Source organism: Chlamydotis macqueenii, chromosome 2, assembly GCF_036417535.1.
Source record: "Chlamydotis macqueenii isolate bChlMac1 chromosome 2, bChlMac1.mat, whole genome shotgun sequence".
NCBI classification, from domain to species: Eukaryota; Metazoa; Chordata; class Aves; order Otidiformes; family Otididae; genus Chlamydotis; species Chlamydotis macqueenii.
The window spans coordinates 57,236,146-57,251,036 of record NC_141557.1 but is presented as its reverse complement, the minus strand read 5'-3'; the positions used below and the strand labels follow the sequence as shown (position 1 = coordinate 57,251,036).

General features: G+C 43.5%; 1 protein-coding gene across 1 annotated transcript in view; it reads right to left on the bottom strand.

Moving 5' to 3' along the window:
- Positions 1-609: 609 nt before the first annotated feature.
- VOPP1 (VOPP1 WW domain binding protein) overlaps positions 610-14,891 on the bottom strand; it is a 66,972-nt gene continuing 52,690 nt past the window's right edge. The window contains exons 3-5 of the mRNA XM_086741724.1: positions 7,075-7,152; positions 4,906-5,042; positions 610-1,075 (exon numbers count right to left, since the gene is read on the bottom strand). Coding sequence (XP_086597850.1) covers positions 894-1,075; positions 4,906-5,042; positions 7,075-7,152 — 397 coding nt within the window. The 3' untranslated portion in view covers positions 610-893. The remainder of the gene's footprint in view (positions 1,076-4,905; positions 5,043-7,074; positions 7,153-14,891) is intronic.

Genomic DNA, 14,891 nt, shown 5'->3' with positions numbered 1-14,891 from the left:
TTCCAATTTAGGGAAGAAAACTTACCTGCATATTTCAGCGTTTCTAACTGTTCTGTCGAGAGGCACAAGCACAAGTAGCTCTAAGATTCTAACACCTCCCTCGCACTACCAGCGTTTAGATCATCTGCGGTTTCATACAATCTCACCACAGGCAAAACAAGAGGAGCCAGGATGCTGATCGCACAGGCAGAGTCCAGCTGCCGGCCAGGAAACATTCAAGTCCTGGTCCTTCACTTTTTAGATGCATCATTTAAAGTAATGACGCTCTCTTTTCTAGGGCACTTGGCAAAGCCCCTGCCATGAGTCGACCAATGCTGGTGCTTCGGTCACAGCGACTTCTATCACAGCATCTTTCTGTTGTGCATCAGAACCAAACTGTACAAGAAAATTGTAAAAGAAATAGATGGTGGTCACTGTTTCTGGTAAAAGCACTGCCCTGCCTCATCTACCCTCTTCCTCTGTCATTTCTCTTTAGATGAGGGCATTTCTGCTATGGGGTCTTAGGAGAGTACATATCACTGTGGGGTTGCATAAAGAACCGCTATCAGTAGCCCACCACAATGCAATCAAACCCATGACTGAAACAAACAATAAATAAAGAGAAAGACATACAGGTTTTAAATATAGGTTTCCATTAAAAGCATTACAAAGACAACTTCTCTCATTTTGAAGACAAAGAAAAAAATCCACTTCTACTAAAAAAAAAAAAAAGAGAGAAAAAAATTTAAAAATCACCCCTTTGCAAGTAACTTAAATGAGGAAAGGTGCAGGGAAAGGAAGGAGAGAGGACTTGGAGAACTAGCAAGTGTTCAAAAGGGCAGATGCCCTCCATCTCGGTCATTTTGCAATGGCACCTTCTTCTCACACAGTCAGGTCAGAGAGCCAGAGAGTCCTCACGTGGAGGATTTCACCACCTGCTCGTACGGGGGAGGTGGTGTGTTACAGTAGGAAGGTGGGGGTGGGTAAACTGGGTTTCCTTGTGGGGAGTTCGGCTGGACATGGAATGCCATAGCCATAGGATTCATCACAGGTCCACCTGGATCTGTATAATACGGCACTCCAGGCTGTTGTGACCCTGAAAGAAAGAAAAGGAGAAAAAAGGTATCAGCAACAGCAGCAGCATCACGTCATGCTCTTCCAGGGCCTGTGCTCCGCACACTCGGGCAAGTTTTCGCAAAGCGTTCATCAGAGCAAAGACAAGGAGCCACCTTTCTCCCATTCCAGAGAAAATCCAAGCTTGCAGGACAACATCCACTTCTTGAGATTTTACCAGGAAGTTTCAATTTTGCATGCAATGGAAATCATTTAGTGAAACAAATGGCACCACTGCCCCAAGCGACCACCATGTGAAAGGGAAAACAGTGAGCCCTGCTCAGCAGCCCTGCCTGTGGAGAGGAGAGGTGTGGGATCCCAGACGGACAAAGGGGTTTCCACTGCAGCCCTCACTCAGGTGTCAAGTCTTACAGAAGGACTTCACAGGTTATTTTGTGGTGTACTGGCTCTGCCTGAAGCCAGAGAGCATCTCCAATAGATAACTGTCCTTCTAGGCACAATACAGAGTAAACATGTATGAAGCAAAAATCTAAGTTGAAGCCAGTTATGGCTGGCTAACACAATGGGACAAGATTGCTTTGCACAGATTAAATTTAGGAAATTATGTTGGAGCCTGCAGGGGCAAGAAAGGAAATGTACGATCAAATGCAAAATTCTTTAGCAGTGACACACAAGGAGTAACAGAGACTGCTGCCATGAAGGAAACAAAGGTGGCATGTAACCCTCTTCAGATATCACAGCGGGTGGTGGAAGGCAACTTAATGCAATTCCAGCAATTAAGGTCATAGACTTTCTCTATCTCAAGATGTAAATTAGTTTTCTTCTCTTTCTCTATGTCTATTTAAATAAAGCCAGACTAAAAAAAAAAAAATCATGGCTGAGCAACAGGTTTTCTTCTTTTGGTGCTAGTCTGTTTTTCCAGTAATGACACAGCCGCTAAGGGATTTCCCCCCGAGTCATTCCTTTCCATGACTTATTAGTTAGTACTTCAAGTATTCAGGAAGGAGCCACGTACCGAACCCAAAAATGTGTCCTTACAATATTAAATGAGTTGAGTTGAGCCATAAGGCATGGGGATGCAAACTGCCTGGAGCCTGGTGTGTCTCCCTAGGGAGCTTTGTTTGGACACTTGGGAGCAAAGAGGATGGAAAGCAGATCAGGAGTACAGCTATTTCCTTCTTAACACAAAATTTTTTAACACACCATCACAGTATTTTTTCCTTTTGCCTGACTGAATGGAGAGGACTGCTCCATAGCCTCTCTTCCTTTACCACAGTGATGAGAAGTCCTTGTTCTGCTTCCATGTTTACCATCAGCATGCGGCTGTGGGAGAGCCAGGCTGGGAACAGGAGCTGAGTCGTACCTCTCTAAAGTTTGGGCTAATATCCTCTCCTGTAGCCTTTTTCTTAAGGATTTTTGTTTTAAACTTAAATCATGCCCAGCTCTGCATTTCTGCCCTTGTCATCCTCATGGAGAAATGGGAGAGTTGAACTCGCTCACTGCAGCTTGTTTTTTAGGAAAATAACTGTTTTCATTAAAGTTTCCATGTATTATTATTGAAATGCGGGCGGGAGGAGAAGGACAAGTGTGGGCGTCAATCTTTTGAGATATTTTTCAGTTCATTAAACCCAGCAGAAAACATCATCTGAATACCAACTTCCTTGTGGGATTGGCTCAGTAGGTATTTGTTAAATGTCCGCAAAGGGACTCAACCCTTGCTAACAACTGAATGGCCAGGGCTGAAGGGAAAGACACCACCAGGTCTGCAAACCTGCTTGTAGGCGAGATGTTCAATCGTTTTCCCAGTCAGGCCCACAGAAAAAGCACTCTCACTTCCAGGCTGCTGCCGGGATGGCAGAAGATGCTGCCATGATCTCTGCAGGGAAGGAGGCAGATGGGCAAGGAGCCACGTTTCAAGGGCTCCACCTTAACAGTGAAGTGGCTCCTGCCACCAAATCTGGAAAACGAGCTAGCAGAAAATGAGAACTTGGTTGACTACTAATTCCCATTGCTGTTGAATATTCATAGAACAGTAGAAAAAGTAAAAAAAATAAAATACTGGTGGGGTTAGCTCAGAGCACAAAGCTTTTAAGTAACAGTAATAACAGTCTGGAAGCAGGTGGCACAAGCAGGTCATCAGAGGGCTTGTGCTTATTTTATATTTACCCACAACTTGCGTTCCATGAAGTGTCATGAAAAATATAAAACCGTGCTCTAAAATTAAATCTGGTATTTGCCAATCCAGTCAAAGACGCTTCTTGTTCGCATAGTCTTGAGGTTATTTTTCAGGCTTAAAAATACTAGTTTAGTTAGTTTGGCTTCCCCCCAACCCTCCACTGTTGAAAAATAAATATTTTCTGTGGAAATGCTTGTTCAGTCAAGCAGAAAAACAGATGCAGAATGGAAGCCCTAAAAAAACCTCTTAGGATTTAAACAAAAAGAGGGTGAATAAAGTGTCAGTTTGTGTCTGTGACATCTTTTTATTCATTTAGACCAGGGAGGGCAATGCATGTCTATAAGTACATGCTCAAGAATGCAAGAAAGACCATTTCCAAAGTCTGCACAAGGGACACAGGTGTGCAACAGCCAGCACGCCATCGAGGAGAGCCTGAATGCTGCATCCCTGCACAACGCTCATAGTCACAGCGAGCCAGAAGGGGTTTAGGACACTTTTCTAAGGAGGCTGTCTTGATGCAGTGACAGTATTGCAGAGATGTAATGGTTCAGAAGATGATTTTTGATAGAGAGGTTTGAGACACAACATTTTCTGAGAGATTCTGTTTCTCATTACAAAATATTTAGTTGTTTTTCAACTTCCAAGCCAGTATGAAACAAAACCAAATTGCTAATTCCAAAGAAAGTTGTCAGAAAATATAATTACCCTCTGGCTTCCGCTCTCTCTAATACAACATGCAATAAAATGACAGCCTGCAAGGAAAAGTGTGAGCATACCAAGCATGCCTGCACATGTGTGTGTGTACCTTAGGTGGCACAAATTAGCACTGGCTTAGACAATTTGGAGAGTGGTTAAAAATGTCTGAGTTTGGCCTTGCTGAGGCAAGGAGAAAGCAAGCACCAGAGTGTGCACAGAGATAAAATCTCAGCACTGTAGAAGGTCTTCCAACTAGAGAAAGCTGGATTCACAAATATCTTCTGCTTACAGGTGAGTCTTATTTGGCAGGACTCTCCCAACCGGGGCTATCTAACAGCCAGAGAAGAAGAAATAACAAACTTAGAAAGCAGTATTGCCAGAGGAGCCATCACTAGGTAGATCCTCCTGATGCTCACAGCCATTACTGACCAGAGAGACAGCAATCAGACTAACAAGAGGAGAAGGATCACTTTCCTGCATAAAAACTGTAGCACTGAGCATGGAAGGCAAATGAAAAAGAGAAGACTTGCAAGATAACCAGATTACGGAAGAAAAATGTAAGGTTTTCCTTCACCTCTGCCAGATGTTGCCAACTGTATTTAAAACTCTTTCTTCATGGCACTGTTCATTTTGGATACCTATCATTTTGTCTATGCTGCAAAGAGAGAACTTGCTAGCCTCCTTCCATGCATGGACACACAGCTGTAAAGGTATTAGGAACCACAACAGAAGGGAACTGACAGTCCTGTCACCCTAGGTTTCAAAACCACTTTTGTACACTGCGGCTGAATTATGCTGTTTCAAAGGCAGAAGACTTCACTCATCACAGGAGGTGGCTGCACAGTCTAGTGCAGTGCAGTCTCTTGTCCAAATCCCACAATTTCAAAAAGCAACCAAACAAAACTCCCAAACCCACCCTTTTAAAATGCCTTGTCCAACGTAAGAAATTAGTGAAACTTGTTTAACGAGCAGTCTCTGACCTGATGCAGTGTTGACTGGTTGTCTGGTGTAAGACACGTTAAAAGTAGGTTCTTCTACTAGTGGAGGAGGGTACATCCGCCTTCGAATAAAGAAACCAGCTCCGCAACAGAACAAAACTCCCATCATCAACAGGAACCTAAGAAAAGACCAGAGGGAAGTCAAAACCCACCCGCATTCAGCCAGCTCTCCAACCCAGACTGTTCGCTGAGAGAAACAAGCGTATCATCTAGCAATCATCAGCCTATGACTTTTATCAGGGTTTCTTAAATAGGTTGTCTCTTGAGAGCAGGTCTATGTCACTTGAGATAGCACCCATGGATATATCACTTATCTTTAGCAATTAGTACTATTGTCTGATGTTTTCTGGCACATGAAATATAAATCTGAAACTAAAACACCCTTGAACTTTCGGAAAGTTCAGGCTAATACCCGACCTTTGCCACCAGGATGGTGAACTGAAATTCCATGTCAGTGTAGTTTCAAACTGCCTATCTTGGACACAAGCCTCGAGCTTACAGCATCAAGGCTGGCCAAGAGGTTTGTAGGGGACAAAGAGGAATACTATTCTGCAGTTATCTTTAAAAGAAGATTCTTAGATGTTCTTAAATTATTCAACACTGTAATTTTTTCTCCCATGGGAAATAAGGTAGCTGTCATTTAAGCTCAAGCCACAAGACTGAAGCATTCAGCACTGAAAATGACAAACTTTGCTTTGTGCTTCCTAGATGGAATACACACTCTTAAGGAAAAGGACAGCATTTTGCTTCAGTTTTTCTCCTCTCAGCATCTTTTCTGACCTGACCAAACTGTCCTCACCATTCCCTTGCCCTTGTGCTGTGGAGACAGGCACATGCAGTAAGAGCACATCAGAAAATTTTGTTCTTCTAACAGTGGCTTTCAGTGTTTCCTTCATTAGCTATCAGACATGCTAGTGACTGATGCAAGCTCCTGTAAACACAAATGGTGGTTCCGCCTGTAACTGCCACCTCGTTTCAGGGCCCTTTACTGGAAGACAATGTCAACTGTGCTCTTCTGGAAGGGATGGAAGTTGGCCAGACGGCACCAAAGTCGGCCAGAGGCAAGCCTACGCACCATGCTCATCTCACCCCAGGTGCACAAGGGGAAGAGTGTGACGCTGCATGGCAGCGAGAGGTATTTCATGCAAAGGGAAAAATTCTGTTCCGGTTTCTACAGTGGTCCTGTTTCCCTGAGCCAATACTAATACATTCCCTTTTGGCACCATTCCTGCAATGGATTTGTTCTGAACAGAAAAAACCGAGATTTACAACGTCACCCCAGGGATTGAGACGCAGAGCTCTTAGGTTATATCAGTAAGGATTGTACACTGAAATCCCACAGTCAGCTTCAGGAAATCTCTGTATTATAGGATATATCAGGCTTCTGATTTTCAGTGTTTATTTATTTCAATATTGAAGGGGGTTTTTTTAAGCAGTCTTAAAATTCTACAGAAAAATGCCTGAAATCAGGTTTTCTAGGAGAGCTTTTGCTTTCTCTCTACTGTAATGAGAAGGTTTTATTCAGGTGCTTTCTTAAATTCCTCTCCAAAATGAATTTACCTTATTTTTTCATTATACACATAACAGTGATTAGTCTAAGCTTTATCCAGATTACTGAGCTGCTGGTTTCACAAACTCAAACCTTTCTGCCGTCTTTTCCCTTTCTGTCATCTTCAGTGCAATCCTCATAAACTTACTTCTCTTCCTTTTTTAATTGAAGCCTCAATTCAGCTGGCAAGAATATCCTAAACCCTGCCTAAAGACACAATCCCCCTTACACAATCCGCTTTTAAAACTGAGTGCCCAACAAAAACAGACAAACACTGCTGTTTGGTGGTAGCTGGGACAGGCATAAGGAACTTGGCAATTCTGGATAAAAGCAGGACCGCTGCTGGTACAGACCAGCAGGATGTAGAAGCAGGAAAGATCAACCTGACATGAGTAACCCCTTTTTTCAGTGTTTTCTCACTACATCGAGATAATTTTATAGGCAAAATCCCAAAGTCCTTGTATTTATATGTACACATATACTTTACTGCATACTTGTACCTACTTTACTTTAAAATACTAGGGCTGGCAATATCCTGATATAAGTGCTACAAACAAGACAAGAACAGGACAAACATAAAACTCCCAAATGCCCTGACTTACCAAAAATACCATAGTCGCTGGATAGAGAGAGCTCTTACACAGCATCTTGAACCACAGCAATCTTCATAGGAGCGACATCTGCAGAGAAATAAAGACAAAAGGCTGTTAGGGAAGTGGCTGTTACTCAGGTTAAAACGTCATCCCCCCACTCTGATGCCGTTCACATCGCTGCCCTAGGTGTTATTTACAACATCGTCATGAGCCTGGGCGGCAAAGCCTCCGGGAAGTGTTCAAGGTCAGGCTGGATGGGGTTTTGAGCAACGTGGTCTAGTGAAAGATGTCCCTGTCCACAGCAGGGGGGCTGGAACTAGATGATTTTTGAAGGATCTTTCCAACCCAATCCATTCTGTGGGTCTATGAACAAGGACAGCCTACCCTTGGCGGGATAAAGTTGTCAATCACATGTACACATCCGTGGCACAGCTCCATTCGGGAACTTTTTGCACGTTATTGAAACTACCTTCCTATATACCTCTTTCAAAGCCACCTCCAAAAGACTGAATGTAGTGTTTAATTCCATATAAAAGAAAAGCAGTATTGCTGTGTTCACTTTCACAGTAAATGAACACTACAGACCTCAAACATGAGCCATGTGGGCTTTTATTCACTGCAACAGATGAGAATTGCAAGGTCGAAACTGTCAGATCACTCATTGTTTGCAAATCAGCAGCTTGCAAACAGAGAAACCACCAAGTACAGAGAAAACTTCAGGCATACTGTTATTTGCAAATTTAATGGCATTTTTTGCTTCTCAGAAGTTGCACGGGACTGCAACTGCCAACAACTCCCGTTATTTAAGTAGGCTTTCCTCTAAATAAACCTCACATTTCAAATTAATTTTCATATGCAATAGAGCTGTTGTAAAGGTATTATAGCATCAACCACTGTCAGCACAAGGTACCACACCACTGAAAGCCAGCACATACATTAACAGCAACCTCTGAACAATTTCTACGGTAAATGCCATTTCCACACCAATGAAACATATTTAGCAGGAAAAAGGACAATGGCAACACAGAAACTATGGTATGTGACAGACTCAGATGATAACATTCAGATTAGCACATCCACATACCAAAAGAAGAGAGGAGGTTGCTACAACTGGATCAGTCTTTTCAAGGGTGGTCACATCTCTATGCTCAAAGCACAGATTTAACTAAACATTTGGTTTTGGAAAATTTGCCCAACTGCATGACTGTGCTCTCAGAATTGTATTCAAAGATAAAAAAAAAATCAATTGGATAATTGTATAGAAAATTACTCATTTGCATGCTCAATTAACAAGCCTTCACTCACAAAATACATCAAGTCACATAGGCTTCAGCCTCTAATTGGGGCCAGAGGAGGATGCTCTATGGATACATAATCAGTTGTTTTGCAAGTTACACGCTCATCTGATGACAAGTAGACAGGATTTACTTAAGCAAGCCAGAGGATCTGACATGATCAGCACAGCAAGGTCCATTAATATGGCAAGGCACAGCAAGGTCCTGGGCAGAGAATGGATTGTGAGCAGCCCTGAGGAGATGGACTTGGGGGTGTCGGTTGATGGGAAGCTCAACACGAGCTGGCGACGAGTGCTTGCAGCCCAGAAAGCCAACCACATCCTGGGCTACATCAAAAGAAATGTGGCCAGCAGGTCGAAGGAAGTGATTCTGCCCCTTTACTCTGCTCTCTGGAGATCCCAACATAAGAAGGACATGGACCTGTTGGAGAGGGTCCAGAGGAGGGCCACAAAGATGATAAGAGGGCTGGAGCACCTCTCCTATGAAGACAGGCTGAGAGAGTTGGTGCTGTTCATCCTGGAGAAGAGAAAGCTCCAGAGAGACCTTATAGCGGCCTTTCAGTACCCGAAGGGGGCTTATAAGATGGGGAGAAACTCTTTAGCAGGGCCTGGTGTGACACGACAAGGGGTTAAGGTTTTAAAATAGAGGGAGGTAGATTCAGATTAGACACCAGAAAGAAAATTTTTACAATGAGGGTGATGAATCACTGGCACAGGTTGCCCAGAAAGTTGGTAGATGTCCCATCCCTGGAAACATTCAAGGCCAGGTTGGATGAGGCTCTGAGCAACCTGATCTGGTTGGAGATGTCCCTGCTCCTTGCAGGGGGGTTGGACTAGATGAACTTTAAAGGTCCCTTCCAACCCAAACCATTCTATGATTCTATGATTGTAATATAGTCAGACATCCAGTTTGAGACTCAAGCAGAGTAAGTTGCTCACGCCAAAAGAGAAAATACCCACTTTGGCGTCCCTAAACCTGAAAGCGACCAACCTTTCTTCTTTAAAGCTTGCCAGGACCCTAACAACTGCTTATACTCAAAGCTACCAGACCTCACAAAACTACAAACAAGACTTAGCAAGTCAGCATGAACTTTAGTCCCATCTAAGAAACTGAGCATTCCTCTATGCTCCCCACGTGGATCAACCCAACAGAAGCTTTCAAGATGTATGTTAAATGCAAGAGTAGGATCAGGCCCCTTATGAAATGGAGTGGCAGCCACTGCCTTCTGTTAAACCAGTGGTGATGGTACCCCTTCTGCTCTTCAACATGCTTTTGGTTGGAGCACCTCATTCACACTGATGGGCACCAGCCCTTTTTGCTGATGCTGCACAGCAAGGACTCTGTTGGGCTAGAAAAGCAGAGAGGAAACAGAGCCCATAAAACTAGAAGCCTTTCTTGAGGCAATTAAGGCCAAAAAAAAGAGAAGGATTTCAGGGACATGAGCAGTCTTTATATCTCTGCCTCCACACACTGGCTCTGTCAGCATCGACATCTACACCTGACCCCAAGCAGGACAGGGAGTGGATGCGCCAGGCTGGCCTCTGACCCCAAAGCTACTCCCTAGACCATACCCCAGGAGCTTAACTTGTATAAAAAGTTGAACTAAAACAGAGAGCCCAGGGAGGCTGCACGTATGCTTCTCCTATGCCCACCCTTGCCTTGTTTATTTTGCATCTGTTTTCTGGAGAGCCAGAAAAGATGGGGAAAGGCTATTTTAAAATATATAATTATGGTCATTCAAACCACCAAAACTAAAAAAGCATCTGTACAAGGAGTATAGCACCTCAATTTACTTTTTCATCTCCAAATTGTCTAAGCTACAAGTCAGCATCATTTTTAAAGGTCTCAGCGGCTTAGCTTTTCTTCCTGCAAAAGAGGGCTAAAGTACCAGCTGGCAGACAGAAAAGCTCAACTGCTGAATGTTTATGAAGCTCCTGAGACCACTGAATGGCAAACAAACAGGTCATCAAAGAGAAATTTTGTGTCCTACACAGATGATTGCACTTTCAAATGGCTGAAAACACTGATGCAAAGGAGTCTCTCATTACAACTGTGTTTAGAGAAGCTCTATTTTCTAATGGCCAGCAAGCTCTCTGAGGCAACTCATCCAAGGCTAAGCACTGCATTTGCTGGGTGGATCTGCGAAGCTAAACCAGTACCACGACTCGGATGGAAATCCCTTTGAGATCTGACACCAATAATCCTTTCAGTTTTTACCCATAAAACCAAACGGGTGCTTTCTTTTGTGTGTCTGCGAGTATAGACAGATGTACCCATACGGAGGAGCCTGGAGTCAAGGACGATGCCATGATAACAGCCTGCTGTTTGTATTCCCCACCACTTGATAGCAGTGCCAAAAAAGACTGGAAGAACAAACGGCCTAATTGCTGACATTGCTGTCAGGGTACCACAGAAGCTTGGCTGATCTCTTGTTCTTGATTCAACGTGCCATGAAAAAACAACACAACTTCTGACAACATCGATCCCAATTATAAGAAAATTAACTTACTTACAAAAGCCATATTTATTAGCAGGCAAAAGATGACAATAAAATCAGCTTATTAATGGAGTAACACACAAGCTTAGGTATAATCAGTCTTTGATGTACTATCTCTTACCGCCTGACAGCAAATCCCAGTAGAATTAAGACCCTGGTTCATAAAAAGCAATTAAGCACACACACACACATTTATTGAATTGGTATGCATATTCTTTAAGTTACACTTGTGTCATGGCACTGCTTTACGGAGAAGGACTGGTTGTGCCCAATGCCCGCTGAAGAAGAATTAGTCTTACTATCGATCTGAACTGGACCAAGCCCATATCCTCCAGAAGACTTTTCTAAAGCCAATTTCCATCTTTCACTCATCAGTGACGATCCCACGAACTGCACTTCTCTAGGGCAATGCTTGTTTCATTGATCAAAATTTAACTCATTACGTAGGATAAGACATGATCCATCAGTTGCTTTGCTAATCTGCAATTTCGCCAAGCATACAGTCTATCTCTTGAAAATTGTCTGCAATGTGATTTGTGATTTAGGAGGTAAATCTTTTCATTGATAATTCAGTAGAGTGAAATGAATGCATTTTTATGTCCAATGCACGTACTGCTAGCACACGAAGGAACTGCTGTGTCAAAGTGACCCTGCATGTCAGATCACAGTGCGAAGCTTTTTGTGTGGGTTCACACTTAAATCATGACACTAAACTTCTTTCCTTAATGGAGAAGCAAAGCACAAAGTTTCACGTAAGGGTCAATGGCATGACCCAGACTCCACAAACAAACCCCATACTTGCACGTCTTCTGAGGATAATAACTGCTCAATGAAATGGTCCAGAAGCTCTTTTTCATCATACCTGCATCTACAAAGCTGAACAACTCCCTTATTAGCAGAGCTGCCGCAGTAAAGAACTGCATTTAAAAACAATTCTCTGATTGGCACTTGCAGAAAAGCGGAGAAATTAAAGGATTATAGTCTTCAGTAGACTGTATGGACACAGTGTTCTGATAGTTTTCTGTCCTCACTCAATGTGGGAATCCCCCACCAACACCATTCCTTTGAAATGCAGGCTGTAGCGTTCTTCGGTTTCCTCTCTAGACTGTTTGCATCTTATGTTCCAAAACCTGATTTAACATTTAAGATGTTTGATTAGCAATGTCTTTTGGAAGAGTAAAACAAAATATAAATTGTTAATTCACATGCAGTGGCAGAAACCCTACTGTAGACACAGAGACAGAGGATGGGAGGGTGAAACAAAACCACAAAACTCTCACAACAACCAGATACAGTAAACAGCATGACTGACAGGCTGAGAGAGTTGGGGCTGTTCAGCCTGGAGAAGAGAAGGCTCTGGAGAGACCTTATAGGGGCCCTCCAGTACCTCAAGGGGGCCTACAGGAAAGATGAGGAGAGATTGTTCAGCAGGTCCTGTTGTGACAGGACTAGGGGTAACCGTTTTAAAATAGAGGGAGATAGATTTAGATTAGATATTAGGAAAAAATTTTTTACAATGAGGGTGGTAGAACCCTGGAACAGGTTGCCCAGAGAGGTGGTGGATGCCCCATTCCTGGAAACATTCAAGGCCAGGTTAGACGAGGCTCTGAGCAACCTGATCTAGTGGGGGATGTCCCTGCTCCTTGCAGGGGGGTTGGACTAGATGACCTTTGAAGGTCCCTTACAACCCTAACCATTCTATGATTCTAACTAGTGTCCTGGAGGCAAGCCTGACTTTAATTCCAAAAAAGGTTGCATGCCAGTCATAGGTTAAATGATTGCTGCATGTATGCATAAGATCCATGAAGCAAACTGGGATTCACTGGAATACAAGAAGCACGGTCAGTTTTGAAGTGGCCCACTGAACAAGGGGGAACAACTTCTAGCAGCTTCTTACAGAAGCTACCACCATAGCCCCCCCTTACTAAACAAAACTAGAACACCACCAAACATAGAAATCGAAACACTGAGTCCAACTCTGCACTCAGGAGTCCCACCTAAGTAACTAATTCTGAGTTCCAAAGTGGTTTAATCTCTCTCCAGAAAGACGCTGCAATACGCAGGCCACATCCCTCCACTGGCATTCACTTAAATGCCTGAAGAGCAGTAACACAGGCAACGTCTTTGGTTGGTGGAGCAGAGTGATAGGCAGCATCTGCTTTCCAGCCTTGCTCTCAGAGCTGGTTACGTATCCTTGGCATGTCTGCACACGTGGCCTAATTTTCAGCAGTGACACGACTCCACCACAGTTAACCTGTAGTCACAGGTTCTGAGCACCCAAAAATATTTATCTTCTTTTCTTACATGTAGCCAAGGAGATCTCTCCTTTGTGCATGCAAAAACAGTGCCTTGTAAAATGTAGGTCTCCTTTTGGCGAATATATAACTGTATATACAACAAACAGAACTGCTTCATAGATTAATGCAGCCGTGATCTCAGTGGAACATCTGTACTTGAGAGTAAAACACTGCTGCTGGTACCCAGGAGAGCACTGGAGACAGAGTTACCCAGGTACTTGATAAATCACCCAGCCCTTAACTACATAAGAAAACATACGGCAAAAAGGAGGAAAGGGGCTGTCAGGTCATTTTTTCTACAGACTAGAAACAACAGAGACAGAAACAATATTGGCTCAGATTAGATTCCTGTCTGCTTTGACACAGCTAGAATCCCCTACGACGAGACAAGATACTTGGCTCCTGTCCTTCACACAGACATGAAAAACAAGAGCAGGCAACAGCTGAAAAAGGGATTAGTTCTCAATTATTCATTAGGTGAAGAGCCTATAAACACTATCTCTCTGCAAGAACTCAGCAGAATACGATAAATCTTCCCCCACTTCTGATGGGATGAGAGCATTTGCTCAGCTGCTCCTATCAAACCGACCATTCTACAAGCCTTCTGCTACCCAATAGCTTGCCATAACCCCAGCCCCTCTATTCTCAGACCCCCAGAGGAAAGCCACCCTACGGAGGGACTCTCCTTGATGCCTGTAAAGGCAGCAAGTCTTGCCACATGGCTTCCTGGCCAGCACCCATCCATCTAGAAATTTTCTCTGCTCCTCCTATGGCAGAACCTAGCAAGAATTGCTGAAGTTTGGGTTTTGTCCAGTGGCAGTGTAAGGTACCTTAAATGGCCATTTTTCAACATAGGCTGCAGGCCTTTTTTTTTTTTTTCCAGAATAAAGCAGAGAAACCGCATAGCTTAAGGCTCTGACAGAAGTAACCCAGAGTCTGTGTGACGGGTTTTAGTTTTCTGGAGGTGGAATTTAAATTTCTCATACCAACAGGAATGAGGACTTCTAGTTAATCATCAGGCCCCTTATTAAACAGGCGATTAGTTCTTTGTATCTCAAGCTTCTCCCAGGGGGTGAGGAGTCCTCCCGCATCTAATTACTGCTTTGGGAGATTATGAGCAGTCTGCTGGCAAGGGGCGATGGGTGTCCATGAATTTGCTATCTGCCCGAATTTAACATACTAATGCATAGTAAGTCTTTTTTTGTTCCTTCACCATGCCTCTGCATGATCAAATGCAGAGAACATGGACACTAATGGCCAACAGTTAGGTGCCACCATGTCTTTCAAAATTTTAAGTCAGAGTCTCCCTATCCAGAAAGGGCTAGAAGCGTCAAGATGACTTTGGGGTCAAGTGCTCCTTGATGCTGTGCACTAGAGCTCAAAGCTCCAGGAAGCCAGAAGGAATTGATTCTCAGCCTTGCATTAGGGTTCTTGCCTGGGACATGGAAGAGTTAATGCTCTGCTCAGTACTTCAAGTCAAATAGCCTTAACATGAAAAACTGAGGCTCACTCATTATAAGCCACAACTGTGGTTATTGCATCCTCTGGAAATGAGAGTGGGCTGGGACTGTGTTCCCTGCTCCACCTCAGCCAGAGGAGAGTCTGATTTCAGAGGAGCACTCCACTAGAAGACAGAGTGCTCCCTTTTCCTCATTCCTCACATTTTTCAAAATAAGTCGCCTATGCCTGGTCAGCCTCCGACTCAAAAATCGTTCAGAGCTTCAAATCTCAAATTAG